Source organism: Lodderomyces elongisporus, chromosome 8, assembly GCF_030384665.1.
Source record: "Lodderomyces elongisporus chromosome 8, complete sequence".
Taxonomy (NCBI): domain Eukaryota; kingdom Fungi; phylum Ascomycota; class Pichiomycetes; order Serinales; family Debaryomycetaceae; genus Lodderomyces; species Lodderomyces elongisporus.
The window spans coordinates 148,433-170,722 of NC_083680.1; the positions used below are offsets into that span (position 1 = coordinate 148,433).

A 22,290-nucleotide genomic window follows, 5' to 3' on the forward strand; every position below is an offset into this window, starting at 1 on the left:
GAAAATGTGGTTATCTCTATTCTCGATAAATTGGCTTTGTCTATTTTCCTTTTTTCCTTTTTTTTCTTCTTCTTCTTCCTAACAAAGAAAAAAAACAAAAATTATATTTTTTCTGTTATTATTCCTATAATTATTATTCCTATAATTATTATATTTATTATTATTATTCCTCACACTACGCTACACACCACATTGCACACAGGGTAAACACACGTTCCCCTAAGAAGAAGTAGGATTCAACATATATATATATATATATAAATAACATCAAATATACTGGTATGTGGTTGCAGTGTTGAGAAATATCGTTAGAGTGATTCATTGCAAATACAACATATTCACTTTAGTACACATGTAAGTATGCATTATGCTGAATGGACAGAGACTTCAGTATCGCTGGAATTTCAAGTCTCAAAGTTTGTACCTTCTAAAGTTATCAATTATCCATCAATCTAGTATTAAAAACTATAAATTATACTATGCATTTGTTAGCTAACTAGTTTCTTTTTTGTTGTTGTTGCTGTTGTTGCTGTTGTTGCTGTTGTTGCTCTTCACTTTTTCATTCATTCCGTCCCCAGACACTCAATATTCCTGCTCGCCAATCAATCTCAACAAAAGATTCTGCAATTGTCTTCTACCTTTGGGACTTCTCCATATGAAATGGTCACTATTCTCAGCCACTACCCATTCAGCAGTCTTTTTACTCAAATGTGTCAACTCTCGTTGCCATTTACCCCAGTTCATTGATTTCTTAATCATGAAATCGGAGGAAATCACCCCCAATGGAATCTCGTTGATGTCAGTTTCTTTAATCTCATTGTAAGAAAGTATTCCCGAAACCAATTGCTCTTGACATCTGGCTCTAATGTATCTTGAACTCCAATACATATCTCTGCCATAAATTCTACTCTTACTTGAGTACCTCATTGGATGTACAAACCAATGAAGGTCAGGGATTATACCCAAGGGCGAGATAAACCCCTTGAGCCACAACTTTAATCCAGTAATATTATCCATCACTTCCAATGCATTTTTAAACACCCTCGAAGACTCATTCTTCTTACCATTACCACCACTAAAAGGCCACTTCTTTAATAGGTCGGCAGACCATGCATCAACCAATAAAATCAGCTGGATTTGACCACGATGCCTATTGGCAAACATCCTGGCGTACAATCCACCAATATCAAAACCAACCACGGTGAATGGTCCTTCAATCTTCTCCTTGGCCAACGCCTCAGATAAATATTCACTAACAATCCCAATAGAATCTGGTGGCGGTGCAGAATCTGACCATGCATATCCTGGTCTATCCCAAATACAGTACCGTTCAACTTTATCCAACTGATACAATTCCTCAATCCATTCCTGGAAAACCTCACTCGATGTAATTTGTCCACCCTCGACTAGCACTATAGGTTGAGTTGCTTTTCCCGTGCTATTGTGAACATCGCCAAAACACGCCAAATGCACTCTAAACAGGTCATTGTCAACTGGGATCAATTTTCCCCACGGCTTTTCATGTGTGTCAAAACACGCCAACCACAAGGTTAAACTGATACACCAAATTATCCAGAGAATGAAAATTTCAAACACAACCTTGAGTAAAATCACCGCCAATTCTTTAACAGACTTTCTCTTTTCAATGCGCCCAGTTAATCTAATCTCTTGATAATGTTTTCCTTCTTCTACCCAATAATCAATCAACGAATTAAGCAATGAATTTATTGCTGTCCACAAGATTAACCCAATGCCCAACCACCCCATCAATATTCTAGTTTCAGGAACCAACAAAATAACAACAAGGTCGAGCACCAATAATCCGGACACTACATATCCAATAACTCGTTCAATTTTTGCAGGTATAACAAAGAAGAAATTATTCACCAGATTGATGAATAAACAAATTAATGCCAAGTCCATCTCCAAAAACGATTTCCCGCGATTGTTGAAGCCAGGGATTGCAAAAAATTCACTAAATAGTAAAATTATGAAAAGGACCAAGTTGACAATAACAAGAATCAGTTGCACCAATTTCAAGATTTTAATCCGATCAAGATTCAATGGCGAAACTTGTGGATCGTCGGGATCCAATAAGGGTTGTGTTTCTAACCTGTCGGTTGATGCTGAAGAGGATGCAGTGGCAGAATCCAAGTCCTCTCGAGGAACACTGCGTGATGATGTTGGATGTGGCTCTTCATCGCGTAATCTTGTAGAATGACCAAGTGGTGAATGGTTCCCTTCTCTGTGTTCTTGGTCATTGCTTGCCCTGCGAGGCACAGGATCATTATCAGTAGCCTTGTACTGTGACATTCTGTTTGTTCAATTAAATTGCTTATTCTATGATAACAAGCTCAGGATACTGTAGACTGAGAAAAAGAGTTGGAAACAAGTGGCAGAAGAAAGAGGCGAAAGGAGGGGGGGAAAGGGGGGGAAAGAGGGGCGAAGTAGTTATAAAATTAGACTTTGATTGTTTATGTATTAGAAGGAAAAGAATTAAATGGAATGTAAGGAACTGTGATATATTTGCTTGCTAACGTGTACTGTGTAAAACACATGGAGAAAGAGATGTACACGGAAAGTGAGATTAGGCGGGGTGGGGGAGAGAAAAAATGTATGGAAAGTGTGAGTATGAGTGTGTGTGGGAGTGTGTGTTTGTCTATTTGAAACAGCAATCTACAAAAAAACAAGAAGAAAGAAAGTGAAAAGAGAGAAAAAAGAGAGAAAAACAAACTACCTTTGAGGGACTGTGTTTCTCAGCCGCTTTAGATAAATACTACTCAACAAGAATCTCCATATATAAAGAAGATTAAAGTGTTTAAGGGCCAAGAAGAACAGTAAAGCTTGAGAATAAAACTCGACAAAGAAAGTTATGTACCATATTCCTTGATTATTTTCGCTAGTTTTTTGACATAAAAATTTAGCTACAAAGTCAGAGAATCAATTATGATTAATAGAGTCACCTACTAATGAAAAACTTTCCTTTCTTCTCACTTGCCTCCAATCGCTTCTCCTTCACTTTCTCAACAAACACACACATTCCCAAGTCGTTTCTTTATCTACTGTTCACTTTTCAATTTAAGTAAACAATTAGCAAAAGTCAAGCAAAGTACAAGACAAAGCGTGATTGTTATTTTCCCATCTATAAGATATACTTTCACTCTTTGTCACTTTGTAACAATAATCTCAAATCCAATTCTATACCTAGTTTTTATCGTCTATCAATAGACGATGAAAACAAAGTGATTGTGTGCGGCTCAGATTTAGCAAAAAGAAAGAAAGGAAAAAAGGAAACAAATATACGCTAAAGAAAGAAAGAAAAAAAAAACTATAATTTATAATATCTCCTTTACACTCTAGATAGGTAACAAAACTACTACAAACGAATGTATTTCTAGAAAAATTTCCAAAACAAATTTGTTTTCAGAAACATTAAACAGAATTAAATTCAACAGTACTACCCTTGGCTTTTTATCTTTTTTTTTTTCTTTCTCTTTCTCTTTTTCCTCCTCCCCATACGTCTCAAGTTCCTACTTCCCCAAAGATATTCCTCCATTCATTTCATGTCGATAACCATTCCAGCTGAAGAAGAGATAAATGGTTCTACATACTATCAAATAAATGTAAAGCTCCCACTTCGCTCATACACGATTAAAAAACGATATTCCGACTTTGATAACCTTGTGAAAACACTATGTCACCACATTGGAATAAATCGTAAAGATTTTCCCTATACGCTTCCTGCCAAAAGAATTCATTGGCTAAATAAGAGTAATGTCGTTGAGGAGCGGAAACAAGAGTTTACTCATTTTTTGAATAATATGTTACTGGATCTGTCATTGAGGAATGAACCGGAGTTTCTTCTGTTTCTACAATTACCCAAGAATTTCAAGTTCCAACACCGACCGCAGATTGATGAAAACGGCGAAGGCGGTGATCTGTGGTATGATGTATATAGAAGTTTAAAGAATCAACTCTTGGAAGAGTTGAACAGTTTAAAGAGCGGAGAAGGCAATACGAATCCTGTAAGGTTGAAAGAGAGGATCCACAAGAATTATCAACCTACCATTAATGATTTGGCGAATTCTGCTGCCGCGAATAACAATGAAAATAAACAAGAAATGATGAAAAGAAAACTGTATATTAGTCAAGTTCAAAGCTTAGTCACTCAAATTGAAAATTTTAAAAAGCCAAGTTCCTGGGGTGAAACTGATAGCAACGGCAATAGCAATGGTAATGGTAGCCGAAGGATCTTTGGTGGAATGGGTGGAGGATCTGCGCATGTTAAGGAGACAGATGATACCATTGCACTCACCAATCAGGAACTTCTTCAGCACCAATTACAAATCCACCAAAACCAAGACAAAGAGATTGAGCAACTACGAGTCTCGATTGCTAAACAACGCCAGATTGGAGAAGCAATCAATGCAGAAGTGGAAGAGCAAAACTCCATTCTTGATCAATTTAATGAAGAAGTGGAAAATACCAGCGATAAAGTTCAACAAGCAAGAAGACGGGCTAAAAAAATATTATAATCTACAATTTACAATTTACAAATTGCAGTTTATAAATTCCAATTTATAAATTATAAAATAGTAAAGTATAAACAACGGGTTGTTTTTTTTTTGTTGTTGTTGTTGCAACACAGCGTTATAGCAAATTTATAGATACTTTTTATAACATAGTCCATACTATGCAACTTCCATTCTTTCTTTCCCGACGTTTAGTGGTAAGCGGTTGCTTATATCATTGTTAATCACTGCTTTTGTATTTACTCCATGAATAGTTGCAACTTTATCCAAACCTAAATTGTCCACATTATTTCCATCAACATAACGCTCATCATTTCCATCATTTGAACTCACACCACCATTAACATTTACCCCACCATTTGCCTCCTCTAAATTTACTCCACCATTTGCATTGATTTCGTTATTTTCCATTTCTCCACCATTGGGGTCATTGTCGCTGTTGAATGTCCAGAACCCACCATCTTGAAGACGAAACCCATCGACACCGAACCTTCTAGGTGGGAACGCTCGTCCGTGATTTCTTAGATTAAACACACTAGGGTGATATTGGTGATAGAATGCAAACCCAACAAAACCACCCAAGAGGGAGCCTGCAATCACGTCTTGCAAATAATGTCGGTTATCACTTACCCTCGTGCTAGCGACAAAAGCAGCACAGAATAATGGCGCCATGGTCAAAAATACTTTAAAAGAGTTGTTTCTGTAATCAAAAGTTTGTAAATGTGCAGCCATATTGAGCGAGGTGATTACCATACCACAGAAAACCGTTGATGCATGTCCACTAGGAAAAGATCTAAAACCTTCCATTATCAAATTCCAATCTGGTTGTGAACATATTGCCACTGTGGAAAGTTGTGTAAAGTCAATATTATTATTTTGATAAAAATAGTGTTCATCATCATCATCATCACCACCATCATCCGAATCGAAAAACATTGGCTGGCATCGATGTATCATATCTGGTCTGGGCAAACCAGTGAAATTCTTTAGCATTACAACTGCCCATAATTGAGTAGCCAAAGCGCCCAATAAGCAAAGTGTCCCAGCAAAGAAATCCCATAACTTCCGCTCAATGCTTCTGTTTCTTGTGAAAAGTGCAAACATTAGAAACTGTGCAAAGGGAATTCCACCAGAAATAACTGCAAGCAGCCATAATGGAACTGTCGTATTAGATATGTATGTATATTTAATGGAAAGATCGTAAATCAGAAATTCGTGATATCTTGGCGGTAAGTCATGGCCTAAAGTGGCGGACAACACAAGAATAATTGTATAGAATAAAAAATCAAAAATATATGAGAGGGTGGATAACCCAGACACTTGAATATTGCCCAAGTTGAATGACCAGTCTCGAATCATTGTTGATTGTGAAGAATGTGATGAAATATCTAGTTGTGATGGTGGCATTTGTTGATTTTATGAGGTTTTTTGTGTATATCGGAAAGTATTCAATTGTATGTGTTTGTATGTGTGTTTGTGTACATTTTATATATTCACGTTTAGTTCTAAACAAAAAAATTTTGGTCTGAATTGGCTGCAAAAAATTTCTACAATAATCAAGAGAACCAAAATTTTAGAAGAAATGTAAATGACCTCAAGCAAAGTATGCAAACAGTAGCACTAGATGGGTTCTCAATCACTCCTCACCACTCATACTGCACTTTTTTTTTGTTTAATTCTACATAGATATTTAAATCACTATTTAGTAACATTTCTTCAACACATTTCTTCAATTATAGTCACACTGTATTATTCCCCCCTCTTTCTCCTGATTGTGTGTGTGTGTGTCCAAAAAATACAGGAGTTTTGTCACGTTTTTCCATGGACCGGTTCATCTAAGTTCTTTTAGTACTTAAAATTTGCGTTTGGTAGCGCTATATATTGCTGGTTTTGCTCTCAATTCATTTTTTTTTCTCATGTTGGAATGTAGCCTACAAAAATGCCAAAAAAAAAAGATACATTTGGCGAAAAACAGAAGCAGGAAAAATAAAACGGAGAAAAAAATGTAAAAAAATTTATTTACATCTTTCCAAACCTTCTTTTCTTTCACCCTTATTCAAACAATCAACTTTGTTTTTTTTTTTGCAATATAAATTGTATGTTTTTTCTTATAATAACCATTTGCCGTGATGAATGATTAATCATTTTCTTCCAATCGTGTTATATTAATGATGATAAAGTTTTCGCCTATAATCGAAAATTCATGAGATTACAACAAACAATTACACCAAGATCTACGCTGATAATATAAATTTGGAGAAATGAGGATATATTTTGGCACTCTATCTATCCCAACCCAACGGTTCAAATTACTAACTATTATTTTCAATAGCTTCACCCCATAGTTTTATGCCCTGACGAATCTCTTTGCTTGTCAAGTAACTGAGGCTTAGTCTAACACATTGTTTACCCCAGCCTCGCTCATCTCCAAAGACTTCAAAATGCTCGCCACCTGCTAGTATTACACCCTTTTCTTCAGCAAGCTTTTTGATGGTTTTTTGATTGTCTTTTATTGTGTCTGGTAACTTGACCCAAACAAAGTAACCGCCTTCACCTCCATGAACTTCGGTTCCCTTGGGCAAATAATCTTCAATACTCTTTCTAAGCACAGCTGCCCTCTCTTTGTATACGGATATGACTTTGCTCAAATTGGTATCAAGCTTTTGAGACTTGATCATATCTGCAACAACTAGAGTCGATAATTGTGCAGGTGTTCCGCCTGACTTATTTGCACCAGTTTGACTCAACTGCTTGACTAGGGCTGGTGTAGCCGATTCCTGCCATCCAACTCTGAGTCCCGGTGCTATTATCTTTGAGAATGTTGCATTCGAAATGGTATTGCCGTACTTGTTTGTCACCGTAGCCTGGTCTATTTGACTAATCTTTGGTAAAGGTACATCTCTTTCGGCTGTATAATCCAAGTATTCATACACATCATCACTGATGATTAGTAAATCAAAGTCTCTAGCAATCTGTACCAATTTTTCCCGGGTCTTTACATTATATGTCATACCTCCTGGGTTGGAGAAAGATGGAACCAAATATAGCACAAATCGGTATATTTTTCGTTCTCCTCGAGGATCTTGAACTATCCCCGTTTCCAGTGTGACTTTGCCTGCTCCTTTTGAGTATTTGACTAATTCGCTCGTAAGTGCATCCAAATCAATATCGTATTCTCCACCTGCAGTTTCATTAACCGCAGTCATGCGATCACCAAGTCCAACATCAACAAATGCATTGTTGATCAAGAAATATGTCGGTGTCACAATGAATGCACGCAACGTTATGTCTCTACTTGTGCATGATGTGAGAATATTTGCAACACCATATGAAGCTCCTGATGTCAAGTTGATAAGGTCCGCTCTTGTCGTGTCAGATCCATACTTTTTATTCACCCACTGTGCGATAGTCTCACGAACTTCAAGATTACCTGGATCTGTCCCGTATGCCAATGGATGTTGATTTTGTGGGTCTGAATCGTAGGAAAGATAGTCTTGTTCGAGCAAAACTTTATTGTAGGAATCAGCAATCTCTTTTGCTGGGAGCAACTCTCTAGTCGGATGACCTTTGAAGAAGTTTATGGACATCTTGAAGGTTACGCGAAAGAGAAGTGGGGAATAGAATTAAAGAACGTAATGATGACTTTGAAACACTCTGTTTTTTGTTTTTTCTCTTTTAATTTGACAATGGAGAAATTACAACTATGTTGAATTTTGTCAAGTATTGTGGAAGAACTGATTATGTTTTTTTTTTCTATAATTCTTTTTTCATATATTGCAGAACTGTGGAGACATATGAGACATATGAGAGATATGAGAGAGATTTAAGAGAGATATATAGAAGCGCGGAAAAGACAACCATAAACGGCAACGGTTACACATACATGTATATCTATATATATATATTGATATTTATATATTTACTACGATCTCTATAGTTCTTACAAGGAGTTGAAATAAGATTAATCATTGTCTTAATCTGAAACCATTAGTTGCTTTTATTCTTCTTCAACTATGTCCCTACCCTGTATCTCTTCCCTAGTGGCATGTAATACCAACGTAAATTATAACCTGCATTGTAAAAGAATTCAAGCAACTGCATGGCGATATAGTGCGCACTACCACCAATGAAATGCTCACTAGAAAAAAATTACCAACCACCAAATTAACAAAGGAGCGAGTAAAACAACAAAAAAAAAATTAGTCAAAAATATCAAATTTGTAAAGATTTCTAGCTATATATCTATCTATAGACCAATCTTCACATACATACATACATACAAGATGCCAACAACAGCAGGACTTGCCTTTGCAGCACTCCAGGGAGTCGCATGGAGATTTTTTTACGTAAAACTTGCTGGTTCACCACCTAAACAGATTCAAAATTTGACAGGATACCTCGTGTTTGGTGGGTTGACTTCAGCATTTTATCTTGGAGTATGGGATCCATTGGTCACTAATAACAGGGAGTTGGTACAGAGGAGGTTGGAAATGTTGAAGGAACAAAGACAATTGCAGAATGAGTTGTTGAAATCGGACGGCGAGCCACACAAATTTTTCACTTCAAAGGATAGAGGTAACTTTTTCCGTTTGTTTGACAGGTATGCTCAGCCTTACAAATAAATGAACTAGAAACCAAGAAACGATAGCAAAATAACAAAAAAAAAAAAACGAAAAAAGAAAAATTGTGGGTGATGAAAGGAGAATCGTTAATGGTTACGGGTTAATGACGAAAGACACATGGCCAGAATAGGACTTAGATAGGAAGAATTAAAATGCATTGTATTGAATTATAAACAGCTTCAAAGGGGAAAGGTTATCTACTATCATTTTCTATTCCTCTTTGGATCGCGTAAAGACATCACCATTGCGGTGTTTTGTTCTTTCCTTTCCAGTATTGTTTTCATCCTCCTCTTCTACGTCTTCTTCTTTTTCCTCTTCTTCTTCCTCCTCTTCTTCTCCTTCTCCTTCTACGCTTTCTGCAGCACTATCGTATTCTTCCGCTACATCACTATCATCATCATCATTTCCAGCTTCAAAATCACCATCCTCTTCTTCGTCATCGTCATCATCTCCTCCATCACCGTTAGCTCTCGAGTTTGTAGTTGCCGGCGTAGTGGTCCCAAGCATACCATTGACAGCAGCTCGAACTACATTTGCTTTCGAATCGACAACCTTCTCTTTGTTATCCTCATTGAACGAGTCGTCGCTGATACCATGTGAACGAATAAAATCATCAATTAGCTGAAAATACGCCTGGTCAATGATACTAAACTCAATGGACCTCTCTTCATCCTTCTCGTTCAACACAATTATGGTCAAGCTGAATGTGTGCTTGGTCACACTTGTATAGCTTGCTGATAACACTCTGGATATGGCATAAACCAATGTAGGCTTTCTAAACGCAAAAAGTATGTAAGCAGGATTGTGCTCGTTCTGTTCCAATAATATCAAATTACCATCTCGTGCACCTTTGTGGCATTCTACCATAACCATGGCTGGTTTTGTTGAGTCGTTACCACTTGTAGACAATGCCACCGCAGTATCTTGATTGACAATGAAAGAGTTCTTGACTATTGTATCGCTTGGGAGATAGCTAACCAAGTTAACACCACATAGTTTGAATTGCCGAGTGAAATAATCGATAATTCTTTCTTGGATAGGGTTGAGAATAACGCTATTTCGGTAGTTTGTCAAGTCAAATTGATTCTCGATATCGGCTGGCAATTTCTCACTTTTAATCATTAATTTTTTTATCGCGTCCAAGTTTAGTTGCAAAATCAAAGGGTCTTTTGAAACATTGACATCGGTATAGTACAGATCATGCATCCAACAACATAGTGTTACAACTCCTTTCTTCAGCGGGTTCGTCGAGTTGCCCAAAATTGGAAGTATGAGACACAATTTCACTGCATTTTGTAAATTAATATATGAAATGTCCGGTGAGTTGTTTGCAGGATTGACAATCGATAAGACAGGTAAACCTTGTCCATTTTGCTCAATCAAGTGGAAAGTCAAATTCATCCGTTTCCTCACGGGGGACATAAACGAGACTTGAGGTATTTCAAATATAATAGTGTCGGGATGTATAGTGGGCGAAGGCGAAAGTTCATCAAGAGAACTGCCAACTGCATCATTCGAGTCTTCGGCCAGACCCAGTCCACTAGCCAATTTCCTTCTCTTGTTGGATTCTTCTTTTTCTATGAAATTAATGACATCGATAAACACCTGTTGACTAGATGCGTCTCTTGACACGACCGCCTGTATTCGATCCTGAAGTTCTTTTGGGAATTGTCCAATCCAATCTGTCATTGTAATCAAAAAGAAAAAAAACAAACAAACAAAAAGTCGTGCTTTCTTTTGATTTCCTTTTGTTTTGTTTTTTTTACTTTTTTGTTGTGGGTAAACTTGACCAACAATATAGATGATCTCTCTCTTCTCTTGTGCCGAGTGGTTGTTTTAATTTTGCAATTGAGAGGAGGGCGGGGGTTTTGTTGGTAATATACCGCTACCACGTGAGCGATAAAAGGTATAAATATGCCAACCGAATAGGAAAAGTTTTCACCTCTCACGTATTTGTAGAAGTAGGGTTAGTAAGTCGTATAATATAGCATAATACATGAGAACTACGTTGTTCCACTTCTATATAAGACAAGGTAGCAACTGCTTGTGTATAACGAAAGGCGAAAACATGCGAACAGGTTTGGAGTATCGCGACTTTTTTCGTGAGCAACAAAACAAAGAATTGGAAAAGAATGAGAGAGAAGCATCGTGAATACCAAACGCGGTTTTTTTTAATTTTATTTATTATTGCAACAATAATTGTACTAGAAGGTTGAATGGACTAGTAGCTTTTCCGTTCAATTGCACATCAACACAGTTGTATAAAATAGATGATGAGTAATACTTTGCTATGCCCAGCGATGATCCGAATTTACTCTCTTTAGAGATATTGGATGCAAATTTAACGGAGTTGTTGGTGAGAGATTCCGTGCGGAACATCATTAGAAGTTACTATGAAGGTGACGAGTATAAGCAAAAGCAAATAAACGAGGCAAATATAGATGACTCCTATTTGGAAATGTCAGCTGATTCTGACAAGCTTCTAATGCTCACTGTGCTCTTAGGAAGTGTCGTTTTGGAAGCGTTGGATTTAGTGATGAGTCTGAAAATCAATAGCGAAGTTGATCTTGGGGAAATTGGTAAAAGTTTAGAACACGGAAGAGAAACTGGAACTGGAACTGCAACTGCAACAGATATTCTCATCACTCACAAAAAGAGCAGGCGTTCAATTGAAGATGTATTGAGACAATGTGGCTATTTTTGGGTTGATGAGCGACTTGTCACACTTGATACTTCTTCGTGCCAGATTAACGGTAAAACCATTGCTGATGATGTAGGTACCACCGACAACAGCGACACATCTATTCTATCAGCAACATTGGCTACAGATACATCTGTTGCAACTACTGCAACTACAGCTGCAACTGCAGCTACAACTACAGCAAGAGTATTGGATGAAGAAGTTCATGTGGATCTAGACAACTGGTATTGTGAATGTCATTCGTTTCAGTCGAAAATAAATGACGATTTAATTGTGATGGCCAGAGAAGATCCCAGATTTGAATCTTTTACTGTTGCGAACAAGAGCAATAAAGTTTGGCAAATACTTTGCAGGCTGTATTGTAACCAATACCTTCCATTACCCATCTGCAGCCATTTGCTATGCCTATTAATAATTATATACAACTATCAAGTGTATAAAGAGAGCTTATAAATAATGGTAGAGATACACACACACCGTATGGATCACTTTAGATTGCAATGTAGAAAGAGAAAAAAAAAAAAAAGAAATAGCGAGAAAAAAGGAGTGAGCCGAGTCAAAAACATGTGGTAGCTCTTTCGCCACAATCCCGAGCCCAAAGGTTGAGAAATCAAATTTTTCTTTTTTTTCCCTTTTGTTCTTTTGGTTGATGAAATTTTTTGACCCTGATTGACTAATCAAACTCCCTCAAGATCACTAATAGATTGCACTTAATCAACACAACCCAGATCCTTTATTGGACTCATCAAAACATAATTAGCATTACCTTTCATTTTAATCGTTTATTTATATCCCCCTTAAAGCACAACAGCATTTTAACAATAGGATTCCTCGAGCCCTAGTATAAAGATTTCTTTCACTTTTATTAAATTTCGTTTTTTTTTAACAAGCACAAATTCCGGGTCCTTTCTTCCACTTCTATATGAACCATTCAAGAGTATAGCAGTAATTCAATTAAACATCCACAAAAAACTAAGTTAATCGATCCTATCAATTTTAAAGTAGTTAATATTCACATATACACATATTAATATTTTTTATAATTTCCAATTATCCTAATGTCAGCCCACCGTTCATCATCTACTTCGACCGCAAATACACAAGCAAGCTCTTCAAACAGCAGCTCGCTGCGTTTCCGTGGTGATGCAGTTAGTTTTGCACCAAGTTTTCAACCTTACCAAGCACAAGCACAGTTTGCATCTCCGCTCATACCACAGGGACTGCCTCATTATGCAAATACACATGGTGCACCTCTTCAATACCCTTACCAACATCCCCAACAACAAACCCCTAGACAACACATGGCAGCAGCAGCAGCAGCAGTCCCTCCTCAATCCCACTATTATGTCCCTTATGGTACTCCGAGCTATCCCATGATGACTCCTCATATGTACCACCTTTACATGCAAGACATGTATCTGCCGCATCCTTCACTGCAGCCTTATATGATTCCACCAGCGTTTGCCCCGCAATCGCATATGCCTCAACCCATGCCGCCACCGATGCCACATCAACAGTTTTCTCCGGTACAACATCCCCAGAAACCTGCAAAACAGAATCATAATAATAATCATAACCAAAATCATAATCATAATCATAATCATAATCAAAATTATAACCAAAATCAAAATCTGCATCACCATCTGCAAACCAGATTACATCTGCATAATCAACAGCATCTGAATCACCAGTTTGCAAATGATAATAAGAACACCCCGCAGCGCACTAGTACTGACTTGCCAAGTGTTGTCAACGACAATGACAAAAATGGCAATTCGTTACCTGTGCCCTCCCCATCTCCATCCCGATCTTCGTCTCCGGCTCAGCAACAAATACAACCACAGGGTTCGAGTAAGGGAAGTCGGAAAAATTCGGTGCCAAGTACACAGGTTCCTGAATCGTCCAAAGAGAATGTATTAAATGGTAGTATAGAGGAGAAGACCTCTGAAGAAGATGAAAAAGGGGAAAAAGAAAAAAAAGAGGAAAAAAAGAAGAAGGATGTAAATGACATTATTACTACCACTGCTGCTGCTGCGACCAAAACTTCCAACTCTGAGACTCTGCGTGTTTTGCCACTATATGTTAATATTAGCCGTACTGAGTTTTCAAGTATATTCCCCATGACAGAACAAACCCGTTTTATTGACAATATCACTAGATTGAACAGGTTGGCTGATGGTGTAAATGATACGCAAAAGTTCATATTGAGCACTGGTTTTGTCAATTACGTTGATGCAAATGGTACAAGCAAACTTATCACACCCAACAATGGTGTTGGAGCTGGCTCGCAACCCAATAAAAAACTGTCAGAACAGACAAAGCAAAACTCACAAGATGCAACTGTGAACAACAATTGGGCATCGATCTTACAATCGACTGCGCAGGCAGTTACACAGAAGAAGACCATTAAGAAACCATTGGGATCGGCTGTGCCTGCATCATCATCATCATCATCAACAACAACAACAACAACACCTTTTTCTTCATCTTCTTCTTCGTCTTATTCCCCTTCGTCGTCATCCTCTTCTTCTTCTTCATCAACAATCACCCCAAATTCTAAACAGACAGTACAAACCACATCCGTCCTGCATTCAAGGGTTACTAGTGACGTGAGCAATTTTTCATTTGTTGAAAGTGAGCTGGCACAACCTTTGGGTGTCTTACTACTCAAAATTATGTTTGATAAAAAATATTCCATCTTCAATAATTTCCCCACTTTTGACGTTAAACCAAAAGGTTTGACCAACACGGGTAACATTTGCTTTATGAACTCCATATTGCAGATATTACTCTACTGCCAGCCGTTCAATAGACTCTTGAAATTAATTGAGACAAAATCCATCAGTGAGTTGGTGAATTCCTCGCTGCCTTTGCTTGATGCAACAATTAAGCTTTTTAATGATTTCAAACCAGTGCACAGTGACAGCAGTAATGGCAGTATCAACAATGGCAAAGCAGCAGTTCCGATCGAGCCTTTTTACCACGCTTTGTCAAAACATAGCAAATTCTCTCATTTGAGATGGGGACAACAAGAAGATGCCGAAGAGTTTTTAGGTTACTACCTTGATGCGCTCAATGAAGAGTTTTTGACAGCTTTGCGCAGGCTAAACACTTCACAAGTAGATACACTTATCCAATCTTATTCTCAAGAGGATAGTCATGAGCTTACAAAATTCAAATATAATGTGAAAACTTGTATACGCAGAATTAAAAAGGAAAACGATGGTGAAGATGAAGATGAGTGGAATCAAGTTGGGGCCAAGAAGAATGTAACCAAAGTTGAAGTTGAACCAACACCCTTGAATATGATCTTTGGTGGTGAATTCAAATCGATCATTACCATACCAAAAGGCTCGTCTTTTCAAAAATCAATTACAATTGACCCCTTCCAGCAATTACAGCTCGATATTTCCCAATCAGATAGTATTGACGATGCGTTTTTGCATCTTAACGAGGTAGAATCTATTTCATACATGAGCAATAACAATTCGGAGTTGCAAGTGAAGAAACAAACGTTTGTTTCAAAGTTACCCGAGGTCCTAATCATACATTTGAAGAGGTTTAGTTATCTGAAGGACCAAGAGGTTGCGATTGAGAAGTTGAAAAAATTAGTCGCATACAATCACAAATTATCTGTACCTTCCCAGATTCTTTCCGCTGAGGCACAAGCTTCAGTGAGTACGTACCAGTTGTCATCGGTGGTATATCATCATGGTGCTAATGCAGATACCGGTCACTATACTAGTGACATTTACGACTATGAGCTGAAACAATGGTGGAGAATTGACGACACTATAGTCAATTCGATTAAAGCTAACGAAGTTTTGAATTCCGGTAATGATGAAAACAGTAAAAATGCTTACATTTTGGTTTATGAAAAGATTTAATGATTGTATAAATTATAGAGTAATACAAAAGAACTATTATAAAGAACTATTATAAAATAAAGAATAGTGGATGAAGCCTGTATTTTGATTGAGGGTGAGGATGTAGTCAGTTTGGTTGAAAGTAACAATACTGCTGGTGATTTCGAGTTTCTCCGTGATAATTTCTTTTCATGTCAGTTTATATGCAGGATTTTTTTCTTGCTAGATCAGAAGAGGGAGATTGAACGGAACTTTGAGAAACAAAAAAAAAGAAGAAAAATGCACTAAGCGAAAGACAGAGAGAGAAAGAGAGAGAGAGAAACAACAAAAGAGAGATGAGATTTTCAAGATGCGCTAAATATTATTGACTATACAATCAACCATCTTCCATACTTTTGAAAAACATAAACCATCACTACGCAATGGCCAAAACAAGATCTAAGGGACCTGTATCACCTGCGGCTAACAAAGTAGTTAAACCTGTTAAAGCAAAGTCTTCAAAGACAAAGGCAAAAAGGATTACTGAGCCAAAAGAAGAGGTAGAAGAGCAGAAATCCGAATCATCTAGTACACCATCTGCAAATCAAATACCTGAGAAGGTTCCTCTTAAAGCTTTGTCTGAGCTTGCAAAATTTATTAAAAGAGAACAAGAAGCCAAGGCAGATAAATCTCAAAAAGAAGTGAATGGCGATGGAAAGAAACTGCAATTATTTGAAGAAGACGACGAGATCCCATCTGATTTGTTCCTCATAGTTGAGTCTAAGAAGTTTTTTAGCTCTAAACCACAATTCAAGCCAAAAACAATAAAGCTTACCAAACCTATCTACAATACAACAGACACAAAAACATGTTTGATTGTTCGTGATGAGTTAGTCAAGAATAACGAGGATATTGAAAAACTCGAAGGTGAAAACTTGTCAACACTTGAGAATATTATTCCATTCTCTCTGCTCAAAACTGAATTTAAAGCTTACGAAAAGAGACGTGATTTGCATGCGCAATACGATTTGTTCATTGTTGATGATGCCGTGCTCAACTCGATGCCAAACTTGTTGGGTAAAGTGTTTTACCAATCTAATAAGGTTCCAGTCCCTGTCCGTGTTACAAATTCATCGAATAACAAGCAGCTTTCACTTCCGACATTGAAAAATCAGTTGGAAAAAGTCTTGTCCAGTACCGTATATGTCCCACCTCAAGGCACAGTAGTGTCTATCAAAGTAGGGCAATTGGATGCCAAGGAATTACACCAAGAGCTTGCCAGAAACATTGAAAACATTGTAGGTGCATTTGACCTCAACACAGTCAAGTCAATCATGTTGAAGACCACAACTTCTCCAGCATTGCCATTGTTCTACACTGATAAATTGTTTGATGAAGAGGATGTTGTTCGTGAAGAAGAGAGCACTAGCGAAGCTGAAGCTGTTAAGAGTGTTGTGCCAAAGAAAGAGCTGGCGTTTGAAGCATCTCTTGCAGAATTGGCTGATTCTGAAACCATTGCTAAAGTACTTGGTAAGAAGTTGAGAGAAGAAAAACAAGAGAAGAAAAAAGACATAAAAGGTAAGGTTGGTAAATCGAAAAAATAAGGGTTGATCGAGTCAAGTAAAGTATATTGTAATAGCAAGAAATATAATACAATACAATACAATAAAATAAAACAAAATAAAATAAAACGAAACCAAAGAAAATGAAGTCAAACACAGCTAGAAAGAAATGGGATTTAATTGAGATGTCCAAGTAGAGATTTATTGCCTTGTAGAAAGAATAATGAGTGGTAACCAAATATCGTTTTCTCTTCCACTTTATCATTTACACATACAACTACAGTAATTTTTTTTTTTTTCTTTTTTTAGTTTTTGCTGTTTTCAATTTTTCTTTCGTTATTTGATCATAAACTATTCACTCAGTTATAAAACCAAAATAAAATACATTACATAAGTCTTTAAACTTGGACGTTTTCAGGACGCAACTTACGTACTTCCTTACCGACCTTCCAGATTTCCATATTACGGATAGTTTGCAATTCCTCTTCCAATCTGTCTCTGTAGTCAGCTTGTGAGTTAAAGTCAAGAGATCTCTTGGTCTCGGAACCATCCTTAACACTTTGGTACAAGTCTTCAAACACTGGTTTCAAAGCATCCTTGAATCTTGGGTACCAGTCCAAAGCACCTCTTCTAGCAGTGGTTGAGCAAGCATCGTACATGTAGTCCATACCGTATTTACCAATCAATGGGTACAATGATTGGGTAGCTTCTTCAACAGTCTCGTTGAAAGCTTCACTTGGGGTGTGACCATTCTCTCTAAGGACTTCGTATTGAGCCAAGAACATACCGTGGATACCACCCATAAGACAACCTCTTTCACCGTACAAGTCAGAGTAGACTTCTCTTTCAAATGTAGTTTCGTAAACGTAACCTGAACCAACAGCAATGGCCAAAGCAACAGCCTTCTCTTCAGCCTTACCGGAAACGTCCTTCCAAACAGCGTATGATGAGTTGATACCTCTACCTTCCTTGAAAAGACTTCTCACGGTACGTCCACTACCTTTTGGAGCAACCAAAATTGTGTCAACATTGCTTGGTGGTTCAACCTTTGTGAGTTCGTGGAAGACTGGGGAGAAACCGTGACTGAAACAAAGGGTCTTACCTTCCAATCTGTCTTTGATTTGTGGCCATGTAGATGATTGAGCAGCATCTGACAACAAGTTGAGGACGTATGAGGAACGGTCAATAGCTTCGTTGATTGGGAAAAGGTTCTTACCTGGAACCCAACCATCTTCTTGAGCCAATTTCCATGACTCACCACCTTCTCTAACACCCACCAGCACATCTAAACCATTGTCTCTCAAGTTAAGACCTTGACCGTAACCTTGGGAACCGTAACCAATAACGGCGATTGGGCTACCGGAAAAGAATTCCTTCAATTTTTGAGCTGGGTAGTCAGATCTCTCGTGGACAACCTCGTTTGTACCAGCAAAGTTGATTGTACGCACGTATCTAACGGAACCAACAATTGGTTTAGCGGAAGCAAGAGCCTTAGCGTTGAATCTAAACATTTTTATTTGTTTTATTTCTAAATGGATGAATAGATAAATGTATTTGTTGGAGTAATGGAAGAAGGAAGAGGAAAAAGGAAAAAGGAAAAAGAGAGAAAAGAAAGCTTGTTGATTTGGTGAAAAATTCAACACGTTTTATAAAGTGGAGAGTGAGAGCGAAGAAAAGAGAAAAAAAAAAACTTTGTGGAAAATTTTTCAACACAATAAAGGAGGGGAGAGAGGCGGTAGTATAGCTCTCCTATACAGGCCCGGTGCGGCAGCGCGGTTGGACGGAAATGACTCAACGATAAGGGGCCATAAGCAATGTGGTACAAACATTGACAGTTTGCCCTGTAAAGGCGCTGAAACTGAGTTACTAGCTGATGAAATGAGTATGTATTTGCAACAGCCTTATTCCGGTTGGCTATACCGGCCTGTTTTTAATTTTGAGAATTTTCTTTTACATGTATTGCTCATACCTTGTGTAAATAACAAACAAACAAACTGGCAAACTGACAAACTGGCAAACTGACAAACTGGCAAATTGGCAAACTGGCAAACCGGCAAACCGGCCAGATGGCAAACAATTGAATATCAACAAAGTATTCATTATACTCCTAGCCCCCCAACCCATTGGTTCATTTCACCTGATTTCACCTGATTTTAACTCACCTATACTTGTTCTCTGCAAGTCGTCAACCATTCCATCATTTTCACTTTTTTCTTTTCCATCTCTTCTCCTTTACCAAACATTTGCAAAGATGCCTTCACGTTAGTAATAGAAATTCTTCAAATGTGTGACTACTTCTAACCAAAATTTAACTAAATTTGAGCATATGATGGTTGACGGAGGAAAAAGAGGTTTTTCATTTCTAACTGGCCATAACCATTCTTATGGGGGATGAAAGACAAATAGTTAGAAACAAAGTTTAGAAGCCGTTACATATACTTGAAATCTTTTAAAGTTGATTAGTTTGCAAATCATTGCTATACATCTGCTATATAAAAAAGGTTCAGTTACAATTTGAACATCTATTTCTTCAACAATTGTTCAATCTTGGGAGCAATGTCAGCTGGTTTGGTTAATGAGCTGAACCTCTCTACAACATTTCCTTCTTGGTCAATCAAAAATTTCTCAAAATTCCACTTTATTCTACTCAATCCCAAAGCCTTTTTCTGCAGCTTCAAGTATTGGTAAACCTCACACGTATTGTCACCATTGACATTCACTTTGGCCATAACTGGGAAAGTAACATTATATTTGGTGGAGCAAAACAGCGCAATCTCTTCAGCAGTGCCTGGCTCCTGGTTTCCAAACTGATTACAAGGGAACCCCAAGAGTTGCACATTCTCCTTGGCAAACTTTTGGTTCAATTCCTCGAGACCAGCATATTGTGGAGTGAATCCACATTTACTAGCAACATTGATAATGAGCACGACTTTGCCTTTCAACTGCTCAAATGAGTATTCCTCACCATTAGGGAGCTTTGCCTTTAATTGATAAAACTTTGACATTGTAGCTTGCTAGAGAAGGGTTGTTTATTTTTTTTTATTTGAATTCTCAAGGTAGAGATTGCTTGATACTCTGGTAGTATTGGCTAAAAAGTTAAGGGCAAAGGCAAAAATAGAGTAAAGGGCAATGCCTCAATTGTTCTCAGCCCACAATTTTTTTTTTCTCCTCTTAATATGAAGTTCTTTTCTTTAAACAATTGCGTTCCGCCGCACATTTTAATTTGACTTTCTTTGGATTTACATTCTTTTGATTTTTTCCCCTTTGTTTATTTTTTCTTTGTTTTCTACTTTTCTCATTTGACGGGAAAATCATAGTCTAGTTAAATTATATAGAACTGTTTTCTTTTTATTTTCATTACGATATATACATATTTATACAGGCAAAAGAGCAAAGGAGCTTTTGTAAATAATAATAAAAATAAAATTTGGACAACCATAATAAAAGAGCTTCAATACATTGAAAACCTTCTCTTGTTGTCCACTATTCAAATGTCAACACATGAAATTTAGATTTGCCAACCCTCACAATTACTTTACCATCCACTACAAACTCGTGTTGTGGCAGGATAAGCTCATCTTTCGAAATCCTTTCACCATTAACGGTTACTCCCTTTGCAGCAATTGTTCTATTGACTTCTCTTCTCAGCATATCGCTATTCCTTGCAATAATAGCACTGAGCATCTCTTCCTTGTTGCATCTGATCAAAATACCTGCTTTGTCAAAATCGTTGATGCTTACATTAGCTGGGAATCCATTCAAAAGTTTGTAAGCAGCGTCACAAGCGTCAGCCACATCTTCTCCATGAATGATCCATGTCATGTATTTAGCAAGAAGCTTTTGCGACTCGGTCTCTGATTCTGGTATTTTCTCCTTTGCAACATTCAACAATGTGAAGAACCTTTGTACAATGTTGTCAGGAGTATTTATGAAAAACTGATACAACTGAAATGGTGCCGTCATATCTTTGTCCAAAAATACTGCATTTCCGGCTGATTTACCAAACTTTTCACCACTTGGCGTAGTCAAAAGCGGGACGGTAACTCCGTAGCAGTTGTTTTTGCTGCCGAATTTTTTAATCATATCCAATCCAGCAGTGATGTTACCCCACTGGTCAGCACCACCCAACTGCGCATTAACGCCATTCGTACTCAAGTGCAAGAAATCATAACTCTGCAATAACTGGTAAGCAAACTCTCCAAAATGAACGCCATCTCTATTTTTCACCGAGTCCCTTGCAAGCATCTCATTAACACGAACCTTGGGGCCAACATTTCTCAAAAAGTCAAGGAGCGTCACATCCTTGAGCCAGGAATAATTATTTACAATCTGAATCAAAGGTTTGTTGCCTCCATGAATGTCTTGGAATTTTTCAAAATTTGAGTAAAGTTTTTGAAGTTGCTCGGTGATTTTAACTTCATTGGCCCGTAATATGTCCTTATCTATCAATACTCTTGCACTTGTTTTCCCTGAAGGGTCGCCCACTAAACCAGTACCACCACCAACCAAAACAGTGATTTGGTTAAAATAGGTGGCTGCAAGAAATACAAACAAATTACCCACATGAAGCGAAGATGCAGTAGGATCACAACCAACGTAAACGTGTAAGTTTTTTTCCTTGAGGACGTCATCACTAGTCACTGCTTCGATTAGACCTTTGCGCATCAACGTTTGCACACCGTTAGATGTGGTGGAGTTCCAACGTCGGAGCAGAGGATATTTGATTAAACGAAGCATTGCAGAAGGTTGTAAAAAAAAAAAAAAGAAGAAGAAGCAAGTATCAGTCTAAGTAATACCAGTGGTGGTGTTAATGGTGGTGTTAATGGTGGTGTTAGTGGTGGTGCTAAAGGTGAATATATCTGAGATGAAATGAGTAAATCACGTTGTATACTAATATTTGTAACTTCGAGAAAGAGAGATTATATTGGACTTGATGGAAGACACAGAAATTTTGCAACTTCAAGTAGAAAAAAAAACAAGTAAATGTGTATATATATATATAAAATAAATGTATATTAAATAGAATTT

The 22,290-nt window shown here is 37.5% G+C and overlaps 12 protein-coding genes across 12 annotated transcripts; 5 read left to right on the forward strand and 7 right to left on the reverse strand. All coding sequences in view use genetic code 12, as the record gives it.

Moving 5' to 3' along the window:
• Positions 1 to 582: 582 nt before the first annotated feature.
• PVL30_005401 (uncharacterized protein) lies at positions 583 to 2,313 on the reverse strand (the record flags this gene model as incomplete). The annotated part of the gene is made up of 1 exon (XM_001523808.1): positions 583 to 2,313. The coding sequence occupies one exon, from the start codon at positions 2,311 to 2,313 to the stop codon at positions 583 to 585; it is 1,731 nt and encodes a 576-aa protein (XP_001523858.2).
• Positions 2,314 to 3,563: 1,250 nt separating this feature from the next.
• On the forward strand, positions 3,564 to 4,535 carry PVL30_005402 (uncharacterized protein; the record flags this gene model as incomplete). The annotated part of the gene is made up of 1 exon (XM_001523809.1): positions 3,564 to 4,535. One exon carries the CDS (start codon positions 3,564 to 3,566, stop codon positions 4,533 to 4,535), a length of 972 nt encoding a protein of 323 aa, XP_001523859.2.
• A 156-nt stretch (positions 4,536 to 4,691) lies between these two features.
• Positions 4,692 to 5,939, reverse strand: PVL30_005403 (uncharacterized protein; the record flags this gene model as incomplete). Its single annotated transcript, XM_001523810.1, has 1 exon — positions 4,692 to 5,939. The coding sequence occupies one exon, from the start codon at positions 5,937 to 5,939 to the stop codon at positions 4,692 to 4,694; it is 1,248 nt and encodes a 415-aa protein (XP_001523860.2).
• Positions 5,940 to 6,844: 905 nt separating this feature from the next.
• YEY2 (Valine--pyruvate aminotransferase) lies at positions 6,845 to 8,119 on the reverse strand (the record flags this gene model as incomplete). The annotated part of the gene is made up of 1 exon (XM_001523811.1): positions 6,845 to 8,119. One exon carries the CDS (start codon positions 8,117 to 8,119, stop codon positions 6,845 to 6,847), a length of 1,275 nt encoding a protein of 424 aa, XP_001523861.2.
• Positions 8,120 to 8,815: 696 nt separating this feature from the next.
• PVL30_005405 (uncharacterized protein) lies at positions 8,816 to 9,154 on the forward strand (the record flags this gene model as incomplete). The annotated part of the gene is made up of 1 exon (XM_001523812.1): positions 8,816 to 9,154. The coding sequence occupies one exon, from the start codon at positions 8,816 to 8,818 to the stop codon at positions 9,152 to 9,154; it is 339 nt and encodes a 112-aa protein (XP_001523862.1).
• Positions 9,155 to 9,364: 210 nt separating this feature from the next.
• PVL30_005406 (uncharacterized protein) lies at positions 9,365 to 10,843 on the reverse strand (the record flags this gene model as incomplete). Its single annotated transcript, XM_001523813.1, has 1 exon — positions 9,365 to 10,843. The coding sequence occupies one exon, from the start codon at positions 10,841 to 10,843 to the stop codon at positions 9,365 to 9,367; it is 1,479 nt and encodes a 492-aa protein (XP_001523863.2).
• A 601-nt stretch (positions 10,844 to 11,444) lies between these two features.
• On the forward strand, positions 11,445 to 12,697 carry PVL30_005407 (uncharacterized protein; the record flags this gene model as incomplete). Its single annotated transcript, XM_001523814.2, has 2 exons — positions 11,445 to 12,188; positions 12,692 to 12,697. The coding sequence occupies 2 exons, from the start codon at positions 11,445 to 11,447 to the stop codon at positions 12,695 to 12,697; spliced, it is 750 nt and encodes a 249-aa protein (XP_001523864.2).
• Positions 12,698 to 12,913: 216 nt separating this feature from the next.
• Positions 12,914 to 15,742, forward strand: PVL30_005408 (uncharacterized protein; the record flags this gene model as incomplete). Its single annotated transcript, XM_001523815.1, has 1 exon — positions 12,914 to 15,742. The coding sequence occupies one exon, from the start codon at positions 12,914 to 12,916 to the stop codon at positions 15,740 to 15,742; it is 2,829 nt and encodes a 942-aa protein (XP_001523865.2).
• A 401-nt stretch (positions 15,743 to 16,143) lies between these two features.
• On the forward strand, positions 16,144 to 17,304 carry CIC1 (proteasome-interacting protein cic1; the record flags this gene model as incomplete). Its single annotated transcript, XM_001523816.1, has 1 exon — positions 16,144 to 17,304. The coding sequence occupies one exon, from the start codon at positions 16,144 to 16,146 to the stop codon at positions 17,302 to 17,304; it is 1,161 nt and encodes a 386-aa protein (XP_001523866.2).
• Positions 17,305 to 17,660: 356 nt separating this feature from the next.
• Positions 17,661 to 18,773, reverse strand: ILV5 (Bifunctional acetohydroxyacid reductoisomerase; the record flags this gene model as incomplete). Its single annotated transcript, XM_001523817.1, has 1 exon — positions 17,661 to 18,773. One exon carries the CDS (start codon positions 18,771 to 18,773, stop codon positions 17,661 to 17,663), a length of 1,113 nt encoding a protein of 370 aa, XP_001523867.2.
• A 1,011-nt stretch (positions 18,774 to 19,784) lies between these two features.
• Positions 19,785 to 20,267, reverse strand: GPX1 (glutathione peroxidase gpx1; the record flags this gene model as incomplete). The annotated part of the gene is made up of 1 exon (XM_001523818.1): positions 19,785 to 20,267. One exon carries the CDS (start codon positions 20,265 to 20,267, stop codon positions 19,785 to 19,787), a length of 483 nt encoding a protein of 160 aa, XP_001523868.2.
• Positions 20,268 to 20,745: 478 nt separating this feature from the next.
• On the reverse strand, positions 20,746 to 21,999 carry MSY1 (tyrosyl-tRNA synthetase; the record flags this gene model as incomplete). The annotated part of the gene is made up of 1 exon (XM_001523819.1): positions 20,746 to 21,999. The coding sequence occupies one exon, from the start codon at positions 21,997 to 21,999 to the stop codon at positions 20,746 to 20,748; it is 1,254 nt and encodes a 417-aa protein (XP_001523869.2).
• Between the last annotated feature and the right edge of the window lie 291 nt (positions 22,000 to 22,290).